The 17,216-nt window shown below is 39.3% G+C and overlaps 1 protein-coding gene across 5 annotated transcripts in view; it reads right to left on the minus strand.

Moving 5' to 3' along the window:
- Positions 1-17,216, minus strand: part of DOCK4 (dedicator of cytokinesis 4) — a 485,830-nt gene that overhangs the window by 58,732 nt on the left and 409,882 nt on the right. For all 5 annotated transcript variants that reach the window (XM_054494462.2, XM_063667735.1, XM_063667733.1 and 2 more), the window contains exons 31-34: positions 10,528-10,676; positions 8,728-8,813; positions 3,935-4,030; positions 2,939-2,999 (exon numbers count right to left, since the gene is read on the minus strand). In XM_054494462.2, coding sequence (XP_054350437.1) covers positions 2,939-2,999; positions 3,935-4,030; positions 8,728-8,813; positions 10,528-10,676 — 392 coding nt within the window. The remainder of the gene's footprint in view (positions 1-2,938; positions 3,000-3,934; positions 4,031-8,727; positions 8,814-10,527; positions 10,677-17,216) is intronic.

A 17,216-nucleotide genomic window follows, 5' to 3' on the forward strand; every position in this document is an offset into this window, starting at 1 on the left:
ATTGTTACTGTTTTTATTGATGCTAATTGGTGTGTGGAAGAAGGGGAAATCAGTGATGAGGGAATAAATCTGTTGACTTGAAGGAGTGATAGGCTTTTCTAAGGAGGAAAGGCCAGGAATTCTAAAAACTTCTTAAAGCTGATTAGATAGACAGGGCTTTGGTAATAATGGACCAATCTAGCAAATGTGGCTGTTGAAATGGTACTTGGGCTTGAAGCCTGAGGATCTGCTATCAAATGTACTTTCTGCCCATTACCTAACAGGTGTCCATTCTTCAATCTGAGGACTCTTCTAACTTTGAGACACTGATATTAAGTCAAATGCATCATAAATTTCTTTTTCAATTGATACCATTATCCTCTCTGTTTTATTCTTGTCTCCTGTATATCTTGGCATTCTTTAAAAAGCTCAGTAAATAATGCTACTCACGTCTCTCTTATTATAACCAAAATCATTTTAATTAGCAAGAATTGTTGTACCATAAACACAAGTCTAACAACTCCACAGCAGGTTTTTATATTATTAAAGGATGATTTGCTCTAATAGCTTTCTGGTAAGAAGCAGCTTTGAGAACAAAACAAGCAATCACTCTAAATAAAGAGTTCTCTTAAAAAAATATCTCCAGTCAGCAGATGATAATCTTCCAAATGTCTGACAAAGTGTGTGACACAAAGAACAAAACAATAATTACATTTCCTAGTATTAGTCACGTCAAATATTACTTTTTTAAAACCAATTTAACCCCAATCTTGTAAGGGATGTCACAGCTCTCCTGAAGACAATCAGGAATTGACTTTTCCAAAGAGTTAAGAGAAGTCTCTAAGAGGAAGTGAGTAACTGAAGAGAACCACATTGCTACTAGAAAAAAATAAAGAACTTTCCATGTGGAGTAGAGGCTAAAAAGATTAGCTTCAAAGTGATATATTTGCTTCTTTAATAAGTATTCTTGTGCTAGTTTGAAATAAGTAGAGCTTTCAAAGTGTTAAAATTTTCTAGGACTATTCTTGGTCAGTGCAAAGTTATCAGGATGGTGTCTCGAGTGGTTAGTAATGGGGCCACTGATTATACTATATTAAATCTCAGGTGTATTCCTACTGGGAGACTAGAGTAAATACATTAGGGGCAGAGTATTAATTCTTTCATCCCAGGAAGTGATCTCTTCTTTTATACCGATTGTGGAAGTGAACATAAGGTCTATATTTATTTGCTCATCTCCAAATGGAAGGTACTTGTGAAAGAAGAAGGAAGAATGGAGAGGATTACTTTGGGGAAAGGTAAAGGCTTTGAGGTTATTTATGAGACTTTGTGCCTGGAGTTGAGGTAGAACCAGAGTTAAGAAGATGGAGAAGACCTAAAGCTTATCAAGCACTTAGCTTTTCTCCCAACACTGACATACAAGCAGGGACGTGGGAGAAACCCAGACTGAAGGTCTTCACTGTGATGAGAGGCTGGCAAAAGCAGGTAAGAAACTGGAGAATCAACTAGGAGATTTAAGAGAGGGAATGACTATGTTCAAGTTAGAAATGAGTACTGAGAGCAGAGGTCAATGGTCTGACCCAGTGAGCCTGGGCTGATGGCCTGCAGGTTACTGTTGGGTCTAATGAAAACATTATGGAAGAAAGTGAACAAGATGTGGCCTGACAGAGGATGCTTAGGTTTCACTATTTTTAGAGACTGATATTGGAGGTGGAGATGTAACAATTAGATTAAAAATGTGGAGGAGGCAGTGGGTGTGATAAAGATGGATACCATCATAGACTCAGAGATGAGGAGCAGTGCAGCAAGAAATGAGGAAAATAGATGAAAAGACAGTCACAAGAAAGCAGAAGCCCTGAGCTTTGAAGATGGACTGTGACAGGAGTAGACAAAGTAATACAAAACAAAACAAAAAGACAGAAACTGATGAAAAGACAAAATCAAAGTAGGGGCAAAAGAATTTCAAGGTGCAAGCAAATAGAGAACGATATGGCATGTGAGGAACTCAAATGATCAGCGTAAGGATAAGAATGACTGTTCAAGAACTTAGAATATAATAGATCACGAGGATTCATTTATTCTACAAAATATAAGAAAAAGAAACCATGAGATTCACAAATATAGAACTAGACTTTTCTTGTATTTTATATTTTCCTGTACTTCAGATCTGATTAAAGGAACTTATCAAAAACATTAATTTGACTTACGTTAAAATATGACAAATAAATGTCTAAATGTAGGGCCACTCCTTTGCTCTGTGGTAAGAATACCATTCTATTTAATAGTTAGTTATGTGACATTTTATATAAATGTTGGCTTGCCCAGGACAGCTTTGCATTAGCCTGTTATCCTTATAGAATGTTTAATTTTACTCTCAAAAATGTCCTGCTTGGTCATCCTAGTTATAAAGCAAACCTTAACAAAAGTGCTATTATGAATTCAATTTACAAAAAAGCTAGAGCAAAAATTAGGGTGTTAAATAGAAAACTGTCATTTGTTCACAAAAGAAGAGATCACTAATATTTATTAAAATGTGGCCTGCATGTCACTCTGTGAGAAAGGAAAAGAAGAACAGAAAGAAATTGCTACACAAAAGTAGAAAGACCTCTAACAGGGGACACAGTGCTTTTTCCTAGGACAGCAATAAGACTCTAGGAGGGTGAAGTAGTGCAACCGGGGAACCCAGTGGCATCACTCTGGGATCCCACAGGGGTCTCCTATTAAGGCTGTGGGGTCTCCTATTAAGGCAGGGATGCACCTTGTAATGTCTGGGACTGAGGATTTCCTGGACTTTAATTTCACCTGCAGCTCACTATGCTTCTCTTAAAAACACTTGTAAATTTAAAAATAACTCTTCTAAGAAACATCACATTGCAGATTAAACACCAACAAAACATAGTATTTCTGAGAAAAAAATACAAGTATTAGGATAAAAGTAGAAAAAGGGGAATAGTTTACTAACCAGAAGGCTAACTGTGCAGCCAATCTTTTTGCCATCTACTTCTCCCATTTTCATGCAGTCCCTAAAACAAAAAGCAATAGTCAGAACTCAGAACTTCCTTCCTAGGGGCAAACACAGTTTGTTCTTTTTGGGGGAAGAAAAGAAAGGAAGGAAGGAAAAAAAAAAAAAGAAGAAGCCACTTTTAGGGACCAGAGGCAATTTGCATTGCAAGCGTTCGTTTGTTTAGATACATGCTCCAAGGACTGATAATCTAATCTCTGGGGAATCTGGGGAGTCAGAGACTTCTGAGCATCAGTTTCTGTTAAGAATTTCATTGCCATGTCAAGATTATGCTCCCTCTCAATGGACATGGGCTCAGGAAGTTAGAGGAGTGAAAGTGTGTTATTGTACACTTCCTACAGTGGGGTGAGAAGTGGCTGGTAAGCCTGGCCATTAACAATGAGAATGAGGGTTTCATTTCTAAAATAAAATCAAACTACGACGTATTTAAGTGGGATGAACAACTTTAACAGTTTAGATAATGTAAAAATAAAAAACATAGGTCTATGGAAGGTGACAGTGTGAGTTTCATCTCACCCACGTCCCCCTTTTAAGAGACTATTTAAGAGAATAGCATGATTGTACAATTCTCCGTTACATTGTTTTCACTCTAAAATGGATTGGTTCTACTGCTTCTAGGGGCTAAGTCTAAATACCAAAATAAAGATTTTTTTTTTTTTTTTGAGAACTCTCAGGGACTCTGAGAATCCTCTCAATTCACCAAGACTTTGAAAGAACTATCAAAAAACAAAACAAAGCAACAAAAAAGAAACAAAAGCTCAAATTAACAGCTCTGAACCAGCTGGTTGGAAGTTCATTATCTTAGTATACCAGGTTCCATGGTCTGATAATCAATTGAGTGATTCACAAGAGTGGAACGTTGATTGTATTCTATTTGATTTTCTAACTGGAGTTCAGCATGAACTGGAGTTCAGAAAAACATGCGACTCGGCTTACCTGTAATCTAACAACCTCTCCATCAGACGAGTTACAGTAGCAATTAACGAAACGCCACTTTCCCGCCATGTTTCCCGCTCAATTTTCTTTAGTAGACTGGAAAAGAAATAACCCGGGGCATTTTCAACATTTATTTTTATCAGTCACCATGACAACCACTTTACTTTCATCAGTACCTTAAATGCCTTAGCAACCACTGCAACATCTCACAAGTAGCACAATTTGCAAACAATGTCTTACCTAGGATAGGGACCAAATAGTGGAATTCTAATCCAGGAAGCATTGACAAAGCAAATTGATTTTCAGATTATCCAAGTCATAAAATACAAACACATGCATATAATCATATTTTCAAAATACACAAGCATCTCACAGCTCAAAGACATTTTTTCCTAGCTTCTCCCTTACACTAACAGAGGCTTGCGTCTTACCACATCAAATAACACTGCAAAAAGCAAAAACGGGAGTGCCTCCAAGTTTACTTTTAAGCAAGATCTTGTTTTATTCACATAAAAATATTTTCCTACCTCTCAGTGGAATGCATCTTCATCCAAGCAATTTTACTGCAATGCAACTGCTACAGGAAAATCCTTGTACAGACGGTATGACGTTTTGCGTTTTTTCCTTTCACTTAACATTTGCCCACTCAATACATATTGTACTATCTGTGCACTCACTCAACAGTTTCATTCATTTTGTCACTAATCACAGAGGATTTTCTATGTGGTTGTTACAGCAGATTGATGACAAGTACCGAACCACATCTCTCCTCCTACATTTCCCCTAATCCTAAGCACCTTGGAGCAGAGGTACTATGCAAACACAAAATAACAATCATGATAATTAGAATCTGTGTTACTTTCACTCCCACCTCTCAGCAAATTAACAGTGTACTTGGCAAAGGCTTTATGATTGAACTTTCCCCAAAAGATAAAAGTAAGAACATAAGCATGGCAATATGTGGATACTTCCCTACCCCTTGAAATTTAATGATTTCCATTTCTGTCTAAAATCTTATTTGTCTTTCATCTTAGTTTCAGGAATAAGAGAGAAAACATTTCTTACAAGTACAATCTAAGCATATCATATATGTACTTAGTTCAAAAATAAACATTCAAGAAGAAAGCTGTTTTGTCAAAGCTTTCTCTTGTCTGTGGCTATGTTCTCTCCCAAGTTTTCTCTCCGTCATCCCCCACCTCTTTCTCTTGTTACTGGCATTCTAGTGCCCAGCCTTCTGTCTTGTCTCCTCCTCTGTTTCCTATGCATCCCTCATCCTGTTTTTCTGGTTTATTCTAAACAGTTTCTTAGGTTAAAGGTGGAGACTGCATATGGAAGGGATGGAATCTGCCCTGACCAGTCCTGCAGGTGAAGGTCCCCTAGTTTGTTTAAAATGTGTTTTCTTTTAAAAATCTCTGAACAGCACCTCTTTCAGGCTTAAATTGCAAATTGTATTGACCTCAAATGAAAATCTGCCTGCCAAAAATCAATGCGGAATGATGTAGAAATTTCCCCGTGACAGCCTACACCTCATACTTTAGAGGCTGAAAAACAAAGAACCCAAGTTAGGTAATAATTCTAAAAATACATGGAGACTTCTTTTATGGGCATAAGTTTCATTAATTTGCACAGACTTCTGATGCAGTAAGAGCTACATAATCCTCTTGTAAGAAGAGGCAAAGTTATGCACAGCCTGTTTCCTTGACTAACTCAAGACCAAATGTTAGGACTGAGTCTAAAACCCAGATCATCTGTGTGCTCAGCCAGCCTTGTTCCCTCTCTTGGGAATCTTGCCATTTCCCTGTTTACCTGATACAAACTGAGAAAGAGAGGCTACCATCAAGAAGAGAAGAGTCTTTCTAGGTAAACTGGGTGAGAGTGGGTATTTTCATTTACTCTATAATAATGCCCATGTGCCCACATTGAGCATGCAGGGAGCCCTAATAACAGTGAAAGGGGGTTTCTCGTTGCTAATTGATAAGGCTGCTCTGTTCTATGCAATAGAAATTCCTAACGCTGGGAAGCAAGATAAGCCATGGCCCTGCAGGGATAACTCTGCTCACCAGGTTTTCACTCTATGAAAGAAATCTGTGTGTGTGTCAGGGATGTGACCCTCAATATCCCTCTCTCGGTATCATAATGGGGTTATGTAGAAGTCATCACTCTAATATATAACACCTGTGTCTGTACAGGCTCTTTTTAATCTAAAGAGAAGAGTTAGAGATGTAAGGTATGGTGTCACATAGTGAATTCTCTGTCTCCAAATGGTAATTAAATCACTAAAAATCTTTGAAATAATGTGGAGTCTTATTGAATTATTTAGAACTACATAGAAGAAGGCAGAGTGAAAGACTAAGAAATACCTGAGATGACTGTTACTTCTTCTGGAAAGCCCCTTTAGAGCCCCCAAGACTGTAGGTAGACCTACTGTGTGTGTGCTCCTACAGCACAGTCACTGCTGGATCCCCAGCCCTGGGGAGTGCCCAATAGATAAAGCGGAATGAGCGAATCAAGTGGAGCCAGGGGAAGCAGAATTTAGTTGTGATACTCTATTCTGGATATTGCATGTTGGTGTCTATAATCTAGAATTTCAGTGTTATCAAAATGAACACATCTTTACGAAATAAGTTTCAAAAAGATATAGCATGCATTAATGAAGATAATGTTTGGGCTTAGGGAAAGACGAGTTGAGTTCTTAGGAAGGAAGGTACTAGACAAATTTAAAGTCTTACTCCAAGGGGGCCATTTTGGCAAGCACTACAATTTAGAAAGCAGTGAACTAATAGCTTTTCAGCTTCAGAACAAATTTTAAGAGGTTTTAGACATGAATTACACATAACAAATGAGAATTTGTACCATATAACGGCATGTGTTCCTAATTCATAATGTGTGCAGTGACTCATTGTGATTATACTAATTCATTGTGATTTCCGTTGCCAAAAAAGCAATTTATTGTTTCCTGAAATAAAGTAATATTTGCACCTTCTTTCTTGTGCTCAGGTAGTAATGACACTTAAGTATCACTTTCGATTTGATTTATTCCCAATATGCTGATCGTAAAAGCATGAAAGGAAATTATTTATAGTAGCATTTCTAGTAATATCTTAAAAATCAACAAAAGTATAAAAATCTCTATTGAATGAATCAGGTACCTTAAAATAGTCCTAATTATAGAGGCTTAATATTTTAATTATTAGTTTGATTCTAATGTCGAGGTACATCTTCTATTTCAAAGTCATATTTATACACGAGCAATTGAAATTGCATACTATCAAGCCTTTATTAAAGTAGATAAGAGGCACTAAAGAACTATGTATTTATTAATCTTGTGAATTTGTTATAAATAATTAATCACAAATCTCAAGAGATTCATTTCACTGAGTGCTTTCTCATTTTGGTTCTTTGTTCAAACCAAGGACTAGTAACTGAAATGAGAGCAGTTTTCAAAAGCAATTTATTATACTGCATGAGATTTTAATCAGAATTCTTGCTAAACTCCAAGCTGCCATAAAAGACTGAAGCTGTGTACACTAGAATGAATGAGGTCTTGGTGAATAATTATGAAAACTTCTGGTTTAATTACCATATCAGAAAAAAATGATACTGTTCAGAATCCAGTACAAAGAATATATTTTATCACCCACCATTACCACAGGAAATGTCTATACCCTTCTTGGCGTTTCCTTTTAATGTAATTTTCTTAAAAGCTTCAAGATAATTTTTAATCAGGTATGCTGAAATCTATTTAATCTATTAGTCACTAATAATATTCTTCAAGCCTATATATTAATGTTTCTACTGTTGTAAATTCACGATCATAAAGTTTTGGACCTGGCCATCAATACTAAAGCACTGATATTTAGTTTTAGGTGACACTCGGGCATAAATACAAACACAAATATATTTTGTCATAGAAAAAAATGTGTTACTGCATTATTTTGCACTTCTGAAAGAACTGCAAACATTTTTCAAGCACAATAAGCAAATTCTTCTTTCAAAAAGAAATACTTTGCACATATGTTAGATTTGAAAATGACTAAGATCCATAGGAAGCTGTAGAGAAAACAAGTGCCAGAAGTGAAATCCCAAATCACTAAAACATTCTCACTGTATCTTCTGGCTATTTAAACACAACGCATGAATACTTGGTACAAGCAATTCATCCTGTGGCTATGATCAGATTCTATGGGTAGGGCAACCTTAAAGTCTCTTTACAGCATTCCATTATTTCTCTATCTTCCATACAAATCCAAAACACAGAATTTACTAAAAGTGATTTGCTTCTGAGATATTCTAATAAAAAGCATTTAGGAAGCAATTAATGCTGAGCGAACAATCAGTATTAATTAATTAAATCAGGTGTTGAAGAACAGATGCAAACTAGGTTAATTTTCCAACAGCAAATCAGCATCAGTATCTTGCTTTGGAAAGCAGTGCACACAAACATTACAATCATACCCCTTTTCTCCTCTCCCACTTATAACCCGACTTAAAATCATTATCTTGCAGGAATGGTTTTAAAATTATCAGGCATGAAAAGAGTGAGATTTGTTATGTAACATATGCAACCTGTCCTAATCAGAGATTAAAATAGGAAGACATGCCTAATCATCAACATTATAAGATCCATTCGCCAGAGTTAGGCAATTATCCTTTATTTCACACTCCACAAAGACAAAGCACTCCTGTGAGACCTAAGCTGTCTTTGCAGCTCTCAGCTACCGTGGTGCAGAGAGGCTCAGTACTGACACCAAATCCCCAGAATAGAATCAACTTGAGATAAACATATTACTCACATACTGTTGAAGAGCTCGCGGTATGTTTCGTCACCTTTGCCTTCTGACATCAGGCTATCCAGTTTGTCAATTAGCTTGGCTTCCACCTGAAACATACCCAACTATTATTCTCTTTCCTCCCCTTCACAAGTAGGATTTCTAGGCAAGTTAAAACGTATTTCTTTATGCCAAGGAAAAAGCCATGGTAAATTTTGTGAAAGTGACATTATCAGCTACGGTTAATAGCAGGCATCCCTTTGGAATTCTAAGGGACTACTCTAGATAGAGTTACATGACTTCACACTCCCGGCTGGGTAGCGTTTACTGCTGCCAAAGACATCTATCTATTTGTTGATTCAAACACAAATGCTTGCAGCCCAGTTTAAATGTTTGAATTCTTTTTTAGGAGCTATAAAAACTGGCAAGTCCTGTTTCTTTTTTCTTTTTTTTAAACATCACTATATATAAGGACATCAGGAAACTAACATATCCACATACATTAATTTAAATCTTTGATGTGTTTTACATCTATTTTCTTTCTCAAAACAGTTTGAGGTTGCACTAAATCTTTGCTGAAGTTGAGAACTTGCCTTACCCACGTACAGATGGTAGATCCATAGCAATAGTCTAAGTCAGCAATAAGTAGCAAGAGAGAGAAAGGACATATTTCCCGAAAACTGTAGTCAAAACATTTATATTTTCCAGGATGTAAATCCTTTGGAACTTGAATATCAGGAACGGAGAAATATCCCTTCATCTATATCTATCTGAGGCAGAAGAGACAGAAACTGAAAAACTTCTCTATGGCCAGAGAGAGTTAAAACAATTAGCGACTGGGAGGAATATTTGACTTTGTCAAAAGACTAAGCACAATTATTATTCCTTTAAACCAAATTTCAATCAAGAGGTAAAGACAAGGGGGAAGGAAAGTGGGTTTTTCTTTCCTAAGTACAATTTTTAAATAGTCTTTCATTCATCTATTAGCTTTCTTGAAAATAAATGTGTATACCGATACAGGTGAAACACCCATGCTTTTGGCAATAGGAGGGTTCCATGTCTGCAGTCAGATTGCTTGACTGGTTGACAACCATTCCTGAGATTTGAGGGAGGCTTCTTCTGGAGAAGCATGATGAAGTGCCAAACCCTGTGGGCACACAGGTTTGTGCCGTGACTGTGTGAACAGAGAGTAGGCCTACTATCTCCAAATTGAAGGACCTGGAGGAGCAAAAGCAGTGGATTCCTTAAGAGATCTGGTTTTGTAATAAGAGTGCCTGTTTTCCCAAAACTGGAGTATAACTATTAGAACCTATGTCAATGAGAAATGGTAAGCTCATTCCCTTGGAATTTCCTTTGTAAGAATTTCCACAGCTTTCTCCTTTAAATTAATTCTCAATGCTTCAAGCAAAGAGCAATAAAACATACTGTGAATCAAATGCTCAAAGCTAAGCCATTCGCCAAATACAATGTGCAGACCACTGAGAGCTCAATGAGTTCAATCATTAACTCTCTGATTCTTCTGCTCTGTGTCCAACTGGGTGCAAATAAAGTCTCTGCAAGTTCTTAAATACAGATCTGGGAAATCACAAAATTTTTCAGCTGAAAAGGAATCAAATGGTTTTCAGGGCTTCACTGAAGGCTCAGGACAACACAGGATCTGAGAAGCATCCACGGCTGTGTGGCTTGGGAGTGGATAGGCCAGGCTGGAATCTAGGTCTGCTGACCCAGTGTTCATTTCCCAACTTGGAGTTGAATCTGGAAGTTCACAGATGCTTCAGGAGAGCTGAAACTCTTCCAACTCTTCTGAGGAGCACTTCTGCCTACCTGTTTAAAGTTGCCACTCCGCCTCTGCTCCCAGTCCATCATATCATGAAAAATTGGAATCATGACATTCCGAAGATCTGGCTGGGGTATCAAGGTCACTTCTAGGAAGGGGCCAATCAGGGCAGGGATAAAATGAAGCTTGTGCTCTCCTAAAGTGAGAAAAATATTTGAATTTCAATATATTCAATCTTAATATGATTTCAGAAATTAATATCATAAAATTTGTTTAAAACTATTGCTACAAATATATTCAATTATAGTCGTCTCCTCAAGCAAGAAAATATAATAACCCATGAGATACAATTAAAAATTATATAAATCGGCTGGGTGCGGTGGCTCACGCCTGTAATCCCAGCACTTTGGGAGGCTGAGGCTGTGGATCATGAGGTCAGGAGATCGAGACCATCCTGGCTAACACGGTGAAACCCCATCTCTACTAAAAATATAAACAATTAGTCAGGCGCAGTGGCAGGCGCCTGTAGTCCCAGCTACTTGGGAGGCTGAGGCAGGAGAATGGCATGAACCTGGGAGGCAGAGCTTGCAGTGAGCCAAGATCGTGCCACTGCACTCTAGCCTGGGTGACAGAGCAAGACTCCGTCTCAAAAAAAAAAAATTATATATATATATGTATAATATAAATCATCAGGAATTGGTTATGTACATTATTGTATATGCACACATTAAAATTTGTATGTGATCATTTAACATAAGGCTGAAGAAAGATAACATAGGTGAAGTTTTTCAATATAATTAAGTGAAAAAGCAAAAAGCAAGTGCAATACAGTATGTATAGGAATATTTTTAATTTGAAAAATACACACACACACACACACACACACACACACACACACACATATATATATCTTAGTCTAGAGTACTATACCCCTAATGTTAACCACAGAGGTTATCTCTGGATGGTGAGATTACGGGTGATTTTTTTATATGAAAAAAGGTGGCTAGGTGGTTCTTATCTGTATGATATAATTTTTCTCGAGTGTGTGTTTTTTTTTTGACATGGAGTCTTGCTCTGTCACCCACGCTGGAGGGCAGTGACACAAACAGCTCACTGCTACTTCTGCCTCCCAGGCTGAAGCAAGTCTCCTGTCTCAGCCTCCTGGGTAGCTGGGATTACAGGCATATGCCACCATGGCCAGCTAATTTTTGTATTTTAGTAGAGATGGGGTTTCACCATGTTGGCCAGGCTGGTATCAAACTCCTGACCTCAAGTGATTCGCCCAGCTTGGCCTCCCAAAGTGCTAGGATTACAGGCATGAGCTACCGCGCCCAGCCTGTTTTTTAAAAAATAGAGATGGGGTCTCACAACGTTGCCTTGAATTCCTGGGCTCAAGCCATCCACCCGCCTTGGCCTCCCAAAGTGCTGGGATTACAAGCATGAGCCACCAGGCTGGGCCCCTTGTGTTTTTTTCTTAACAGAATAAATACACAACTTACATAAAAATCTCAATAGTGGTCCCACCAAAAGAATATAAACATTTTCTGAAAAGACTAAAATGTAACAATAGTGAACCCACAATGGTGTTTTACCAAGTGCTAAAAGGTATGGTATTGATAATTCAGAGGAAAGGAAGGTGGGGAATGGTATGGACACAGATGATTTCATGTAGCAGGTGAGTTTTAAGTCTATTATGCTGGTGAGTGTTAAGTCTATTACACTAATCATCTTTGTTAAATCTCATAAGTTTCTAGTTCTATAATATGACTATTGCATGCTATGAAAAATACACTCAAGAGCTAACCTTCAGCCTCATGGCTGAAAGCACATGCTACTGACAGCATCCACTTAGAATTTACAAGTTGGGAGGCTGAGGAGAAAGATAGCTGGCTTCATGAAGGAGGGTAATTTTCCAGTGACACTGTAGATTCACAATGCATAGGTATAGTATAAATGACTTTAGAGGGCTTTTTTTGTTGTTGTTATTGAGACAGAGTCTCACTCTGTCGCCCAGGCTGGAGTGCAATGGCATAATCTCGGCTCACTGCAACCTCTGCCTCCTGGGCTCAAGTGATTCTCCTGCCTCAGCCTCCTGAGTAGCTAGGGTTACAGGCACACACCACCATACCCAGCTAATTTTTGTATTTTTAGTAGAGACAGGGTTTTACCATGTTGCCCAGGCTGGTCTTGAACTCCTGACCTCAGGTGATCCACCCACCTAGGCCTCCCAAAGTGCTGGGTTTACAGGCGTGAGCCACTGCACCTGGCTTAGAGGGTTTTTTTTTAAGTAACATGAATATGAAAGAATCCGGGGAGGAGCTAAAATGATGACTGAGATGAGAGCTGGGAAAACATGTGGATGTTTGTGAATTCACTGTTTTTTGTGATTGGAAGTGCCTTGGGAAACCTCCACTGTCTTTGGAAGGTGGGCCCCCATCTCTGGATAATCGCCTTATTTTCAGTGCTATGGGACGTTGGCAAGAGCATGACCAAGTCAATACCAAGTTTTTCATATCTTGGCACAGAAAGTAACACTGGCAATAGATGAACACATGAGGAAAGTGGGCACACAATGACTTCTGGACAATCAGTGAAACTGTTGAAACATTAAAAGCTAAACTCATGTATTATTTTTTCCTTTAGGCTAAAATATCCAGCATCAAGAAGAGTTGTTTGATTAATTCTACCCTCAAGTATTCACTCTCTATTATATCCTCAGAGTATGAGCATTTCTGTCATGATAAAACTTTCCTCCCTCTTTCAATGACACGGAAGGGTACCTGTTACTGCACACAGCTGAATATTTTAGATTTGAAGGGCCATGTTGCAATGCTGCATATGCTACCAATGTGAGAGAAGAGAATTTAGAAAAACTTCCCCACAGTCTGTAAGCCAGAGAGGTCATGGTGTCTTCTGTCTCTACACATCAACTTTCCTCAACAAGGCATTACAGCAGTCAAAGCAATGGTTTGAATTTTTAAGTATTGAAATTACTATAAACACAAAGAGAGACAAAGCAGTAGTGGTTACTTCTTTCTTGTACATGTTTTGATAAGGAACAAAGTATTCATTTAATTGTTTGGGAAGTTTGAAGAATGTCAAGATCATAAAAATGTACCTTATTCTATATTGTATGTGTTTACTGTATTTCCATTTTATTAACTCGTTCAGTCATTAATCTATTCAGTGACTCAAGAAATAAGTCATTCAGTGACTCAAGAAATAAGAATGTCTAGTGTATTATAAACACTGTATTAGGAGAAATACTTGTAAATAGCTAATCACAATGGGTATTTGGGCGATTGCTAAGCTACAAATCTAGTATCAAGAAAAAACAAAGGACCGGGTGCAGTGGTTCACGCCTGCAGTCCCAGCACTTTGGGAGGCCAAGGCAGGAGAATCGCTTGAGACCAGGAGTTCAAGACCAGCCTGGGCAACATGGTGCAACCTCATCTGTACAAAACATACAAAAAGTTAGCCAGGCATGGTATGTCATGCTCAGAAGTTCAGTGTGGCAGGGGTCAGGGTTGGGTGAGGGATGTGTTGGCAATGAGGGTGGCTTGGTTTGTAAGCTAAGTTGACTGGAAGAGGGAGTCGGGTAGTTCAGCTGTCAGTGGTGGTGGCCAATTAGAGCTTCATTTTGTGTAAAAATAACTGGGAGAGTGTGGAAGATGGGCTGTAGTGGGGAGACAGATGCTGGAAGGCCAAGTAGGTTATCCAAGTAAATATGACAAAGATTGGTTCAAAAGCAGCAGCCATGGTAATAGAGAAAAGGGGCAAGAACATGAGTGAGAGTAAACACTGCTATTAAATGATATCAAATTTATAGAAACAGGAGCCAACTTAAGATGGGAGGCAAGATCACAACCTCAGTTTGGGGCATGTTTGAGGTACTTCTAACACTGAATACTCTAGCAGGTGTCAAAGAGCCTGGTCTGGGGCTTGGGACAGAGGCCTGGGCTGGAGATGTACTATTTCAGAACTTTCAGTGATAAACAGGGTGAATGAAATCACATGGGGGAAACCTGTGGCAAAATATAAGAGGAACAAAAGGAACAGGACAACCTGGGCACACATGTGCCGGGACAAGAGAGGAGCTCACTAAAGAGACATAGTGCAAGGTAGGGAAGGAGAAGCGGGAAAGTGGTGATGGGAAATGATAGAGAAGAGAAGGCTTTCAGAAGCAAAGAGGGGCAAGGTTGTCAAATGCAGTGACTCCTTAATAACATCTGGTACTTGTAAGCATTCCCTATGGCAGGCACTGCTCTGGGTGCTTTAGATGTGTAATTTCATTTGCTCCCTACAACAACTCCAGGTGGTAGGAACTATCAACCTCCCACTTACAGAGAAGGCAGCTAAAATCCTGGGAAGTTAGGCAACTTGCCCAAAGTCACCCAGCTAGCTGGCTCTACAATGAATTCTTAATCACTATCCTAGGAATGGGACTCAATACAGGCCTTTAGATGTGGCAGAAGAGTAATGCAAGTGAGAACCTGATTACAATGAATTACAAAGTAAAAAGAGAGAGAGACAAGGTTAGCTGGCAAGGATTTCCAATTTCTCCTCTTAAAGTTGTCTGAGAGTAAATGCAAGAAAGCCAATTAGGAACTTGAGGGGTGGAAAGGAAGAGGGATTTTTTTTTTATCTTTCTGATGGGAGAGTGCAATCACATGTGTCATTTGTCCCATATTAATCCATCATTCCATGTGGTTGGGATGGGGTTGGGGAGTCCTCACTGTACTGCCCCAGCCTCAAGAGTAGGCATATCACCTGGGCCTTGTCAAAAAACCAGCTTCAGCTGGGTACAGTGGCACTCCTGGTAGTCCCAGCTACTTGGGAGGCTGAGGCAGGAGGATCACAGAAGCCCCAAATGAAGTACAGCTGAGAAACATAAGGACTTCTCTAAACAAACAAACAAAACCCAGCTTCATCCCTGGCCCCAGGGACTGGTTCATGATAGGCACATCACCCAGCAGGAACAATCTGTGGCTCTGAGTGACATTCTAAAAGGGACTTTGAAAAGAAGAAATAGGCTTGAAGCTGATGGAAGCCATTTTCCCACGGAGTGGAGAAAGCCTAAGAGTACACAGAGGTTAAAGTCAACACACAGAACAAAGGAGAGCTGGGAAACAACCAGCCCTGATGTGTGTCCTCTTGAAAATGGTCATGCCTGAAGCCAGATCCACCTGTGGGCTTCCTAGCTCCCAAAGACAATGTATTTCTTTTACATGAATTTGGTGTTTTGATCTTCGACTTTGTCACATGTAATTAGTGGAGCTCTGCTATAGTAGTTAGAATGTAAGCACCAGTACCCTCTGTCAAAGGCCCTCTGAACAGGGTCCTGCCTACCCTCTACAGACCAATATGGTGATAAGGAGGAGATGGGAAGCTCTGTGCTAAGACCTTCATAAGCCTGAATTCCCTTGGAATTTCCATCCTCCTGGAAAAGGTACCCTGGACAAAGGCCACTGGTTTGAACTACCTTCTATCTTGAAGATACATAGAGGCCTTTGTATCAACTTCTCAACCACATTCTGTGATGCTGTCCCAAGGCTGTGTCAGATATCTGCCTCCACTAGGAACTGGATCTCCTTGCCCTTGGCCTGTATCCTGAGTGCTCTAGGGGACCAAGGTCCTCATGATCTCTACTGGCAAGATGTTAACCCCCTCCTTTAGCTGCACCCTGGAGCATCTGGGAAGTTCCCCATTCTTGGGAATGGGTGCTCCCCAGAGACCTTACACCATCAGAGAGTGCCCCTCTATCACAGGAGGCGGGCTGATTTTACCTTGGGTTGAGTGTCAGTGTGAGTTCAAGTGCTCAAAGTGCTTTGATTATCTAGCCAGAAATACAGCTCCAAACACAACCCTCAGACCTGTGCCCATCTGAAAGTCCCTTTACATCACCAAAGTCATGCAGTCCTTTCCTCTCTCTCAAGGTTCCAACAAACGTAACTTAATTGTTTCTCACTAATACAGGACACATTGCTAGTTCTCTGCAGCACACTGCAGCTTCGCAACTTTTCCTTTTTAAGTTTTTCTACTGCTACTCCTGTGAACAGGAAAGTTCTGCCTTCAGCAGTTGGGAGTAAGATATCTTCTGTAGCCAAATGTTAGTCTCAATATTTTCCCGTCAGCAAAAAAGACGGCCATTTGGTTTCTACGTTCTTCTAAGGCACCTATAGTGTTTCCTATTAAAATGTTACTTAATTAGTAAGGGGATTTTAAGTTCGGAAGTTAACTAAAACCATTTTTTTTTAAAGGTCAGTGCTTTAGCATGGGCCATAATAGCAGGCAATCTAGCATGTTTCCTTTGTTAAAGAAGCCTTGCCCAAAGGCAACACAGTCTCTCCAAGGCCCATTTTTTAGAAAGCCAGGCAAATCACAAATTTAGGAAGTCAAAGGGGGAGTCACACAAGGTGGACAAGCTAAGGTTGCGTGGGTAAGCGTGGTTAGTCCCACCACTTCGTTCATCCAGTTCCATGGCTTGCAGGACCATGCCTTCAACCATGGGCAGCACGTTTAACATGGTGCCGAGATCCAAAAACCAGAAAGGGAGAACAGTCAGAGAATGCTCCCTGTCTTCTCCTCCACTCTGGGTCATACAGAAAGGAAGAAGACTAAAAAAATGCTTTTATTCTCACTTCTTTTTCTAAATGGGTAATAAATTATCTTCAGCTTACACCCCTCTGAAGTGCACTCTAAAACACCAGAACTTCCTTAACCTGAGAACTTTAAA

This window comes from Pongo pygmaeus, chromosome 6 (genome assembly GCF_028885625.2).
Source record: "Pongo pygmaeus isolate AG05252 chromosome 6, NHGRI_mPonPyg2-v2.0_pri, whole genome shotgun sequence".
In the NCBI taxonomy this organism is placed as follows: domain Eukaryota; kingdom Metazoa; phylum Chordata; class Mammalia; order Primates; family Hominidae; genus Pongo; species Pongo pygmaeus.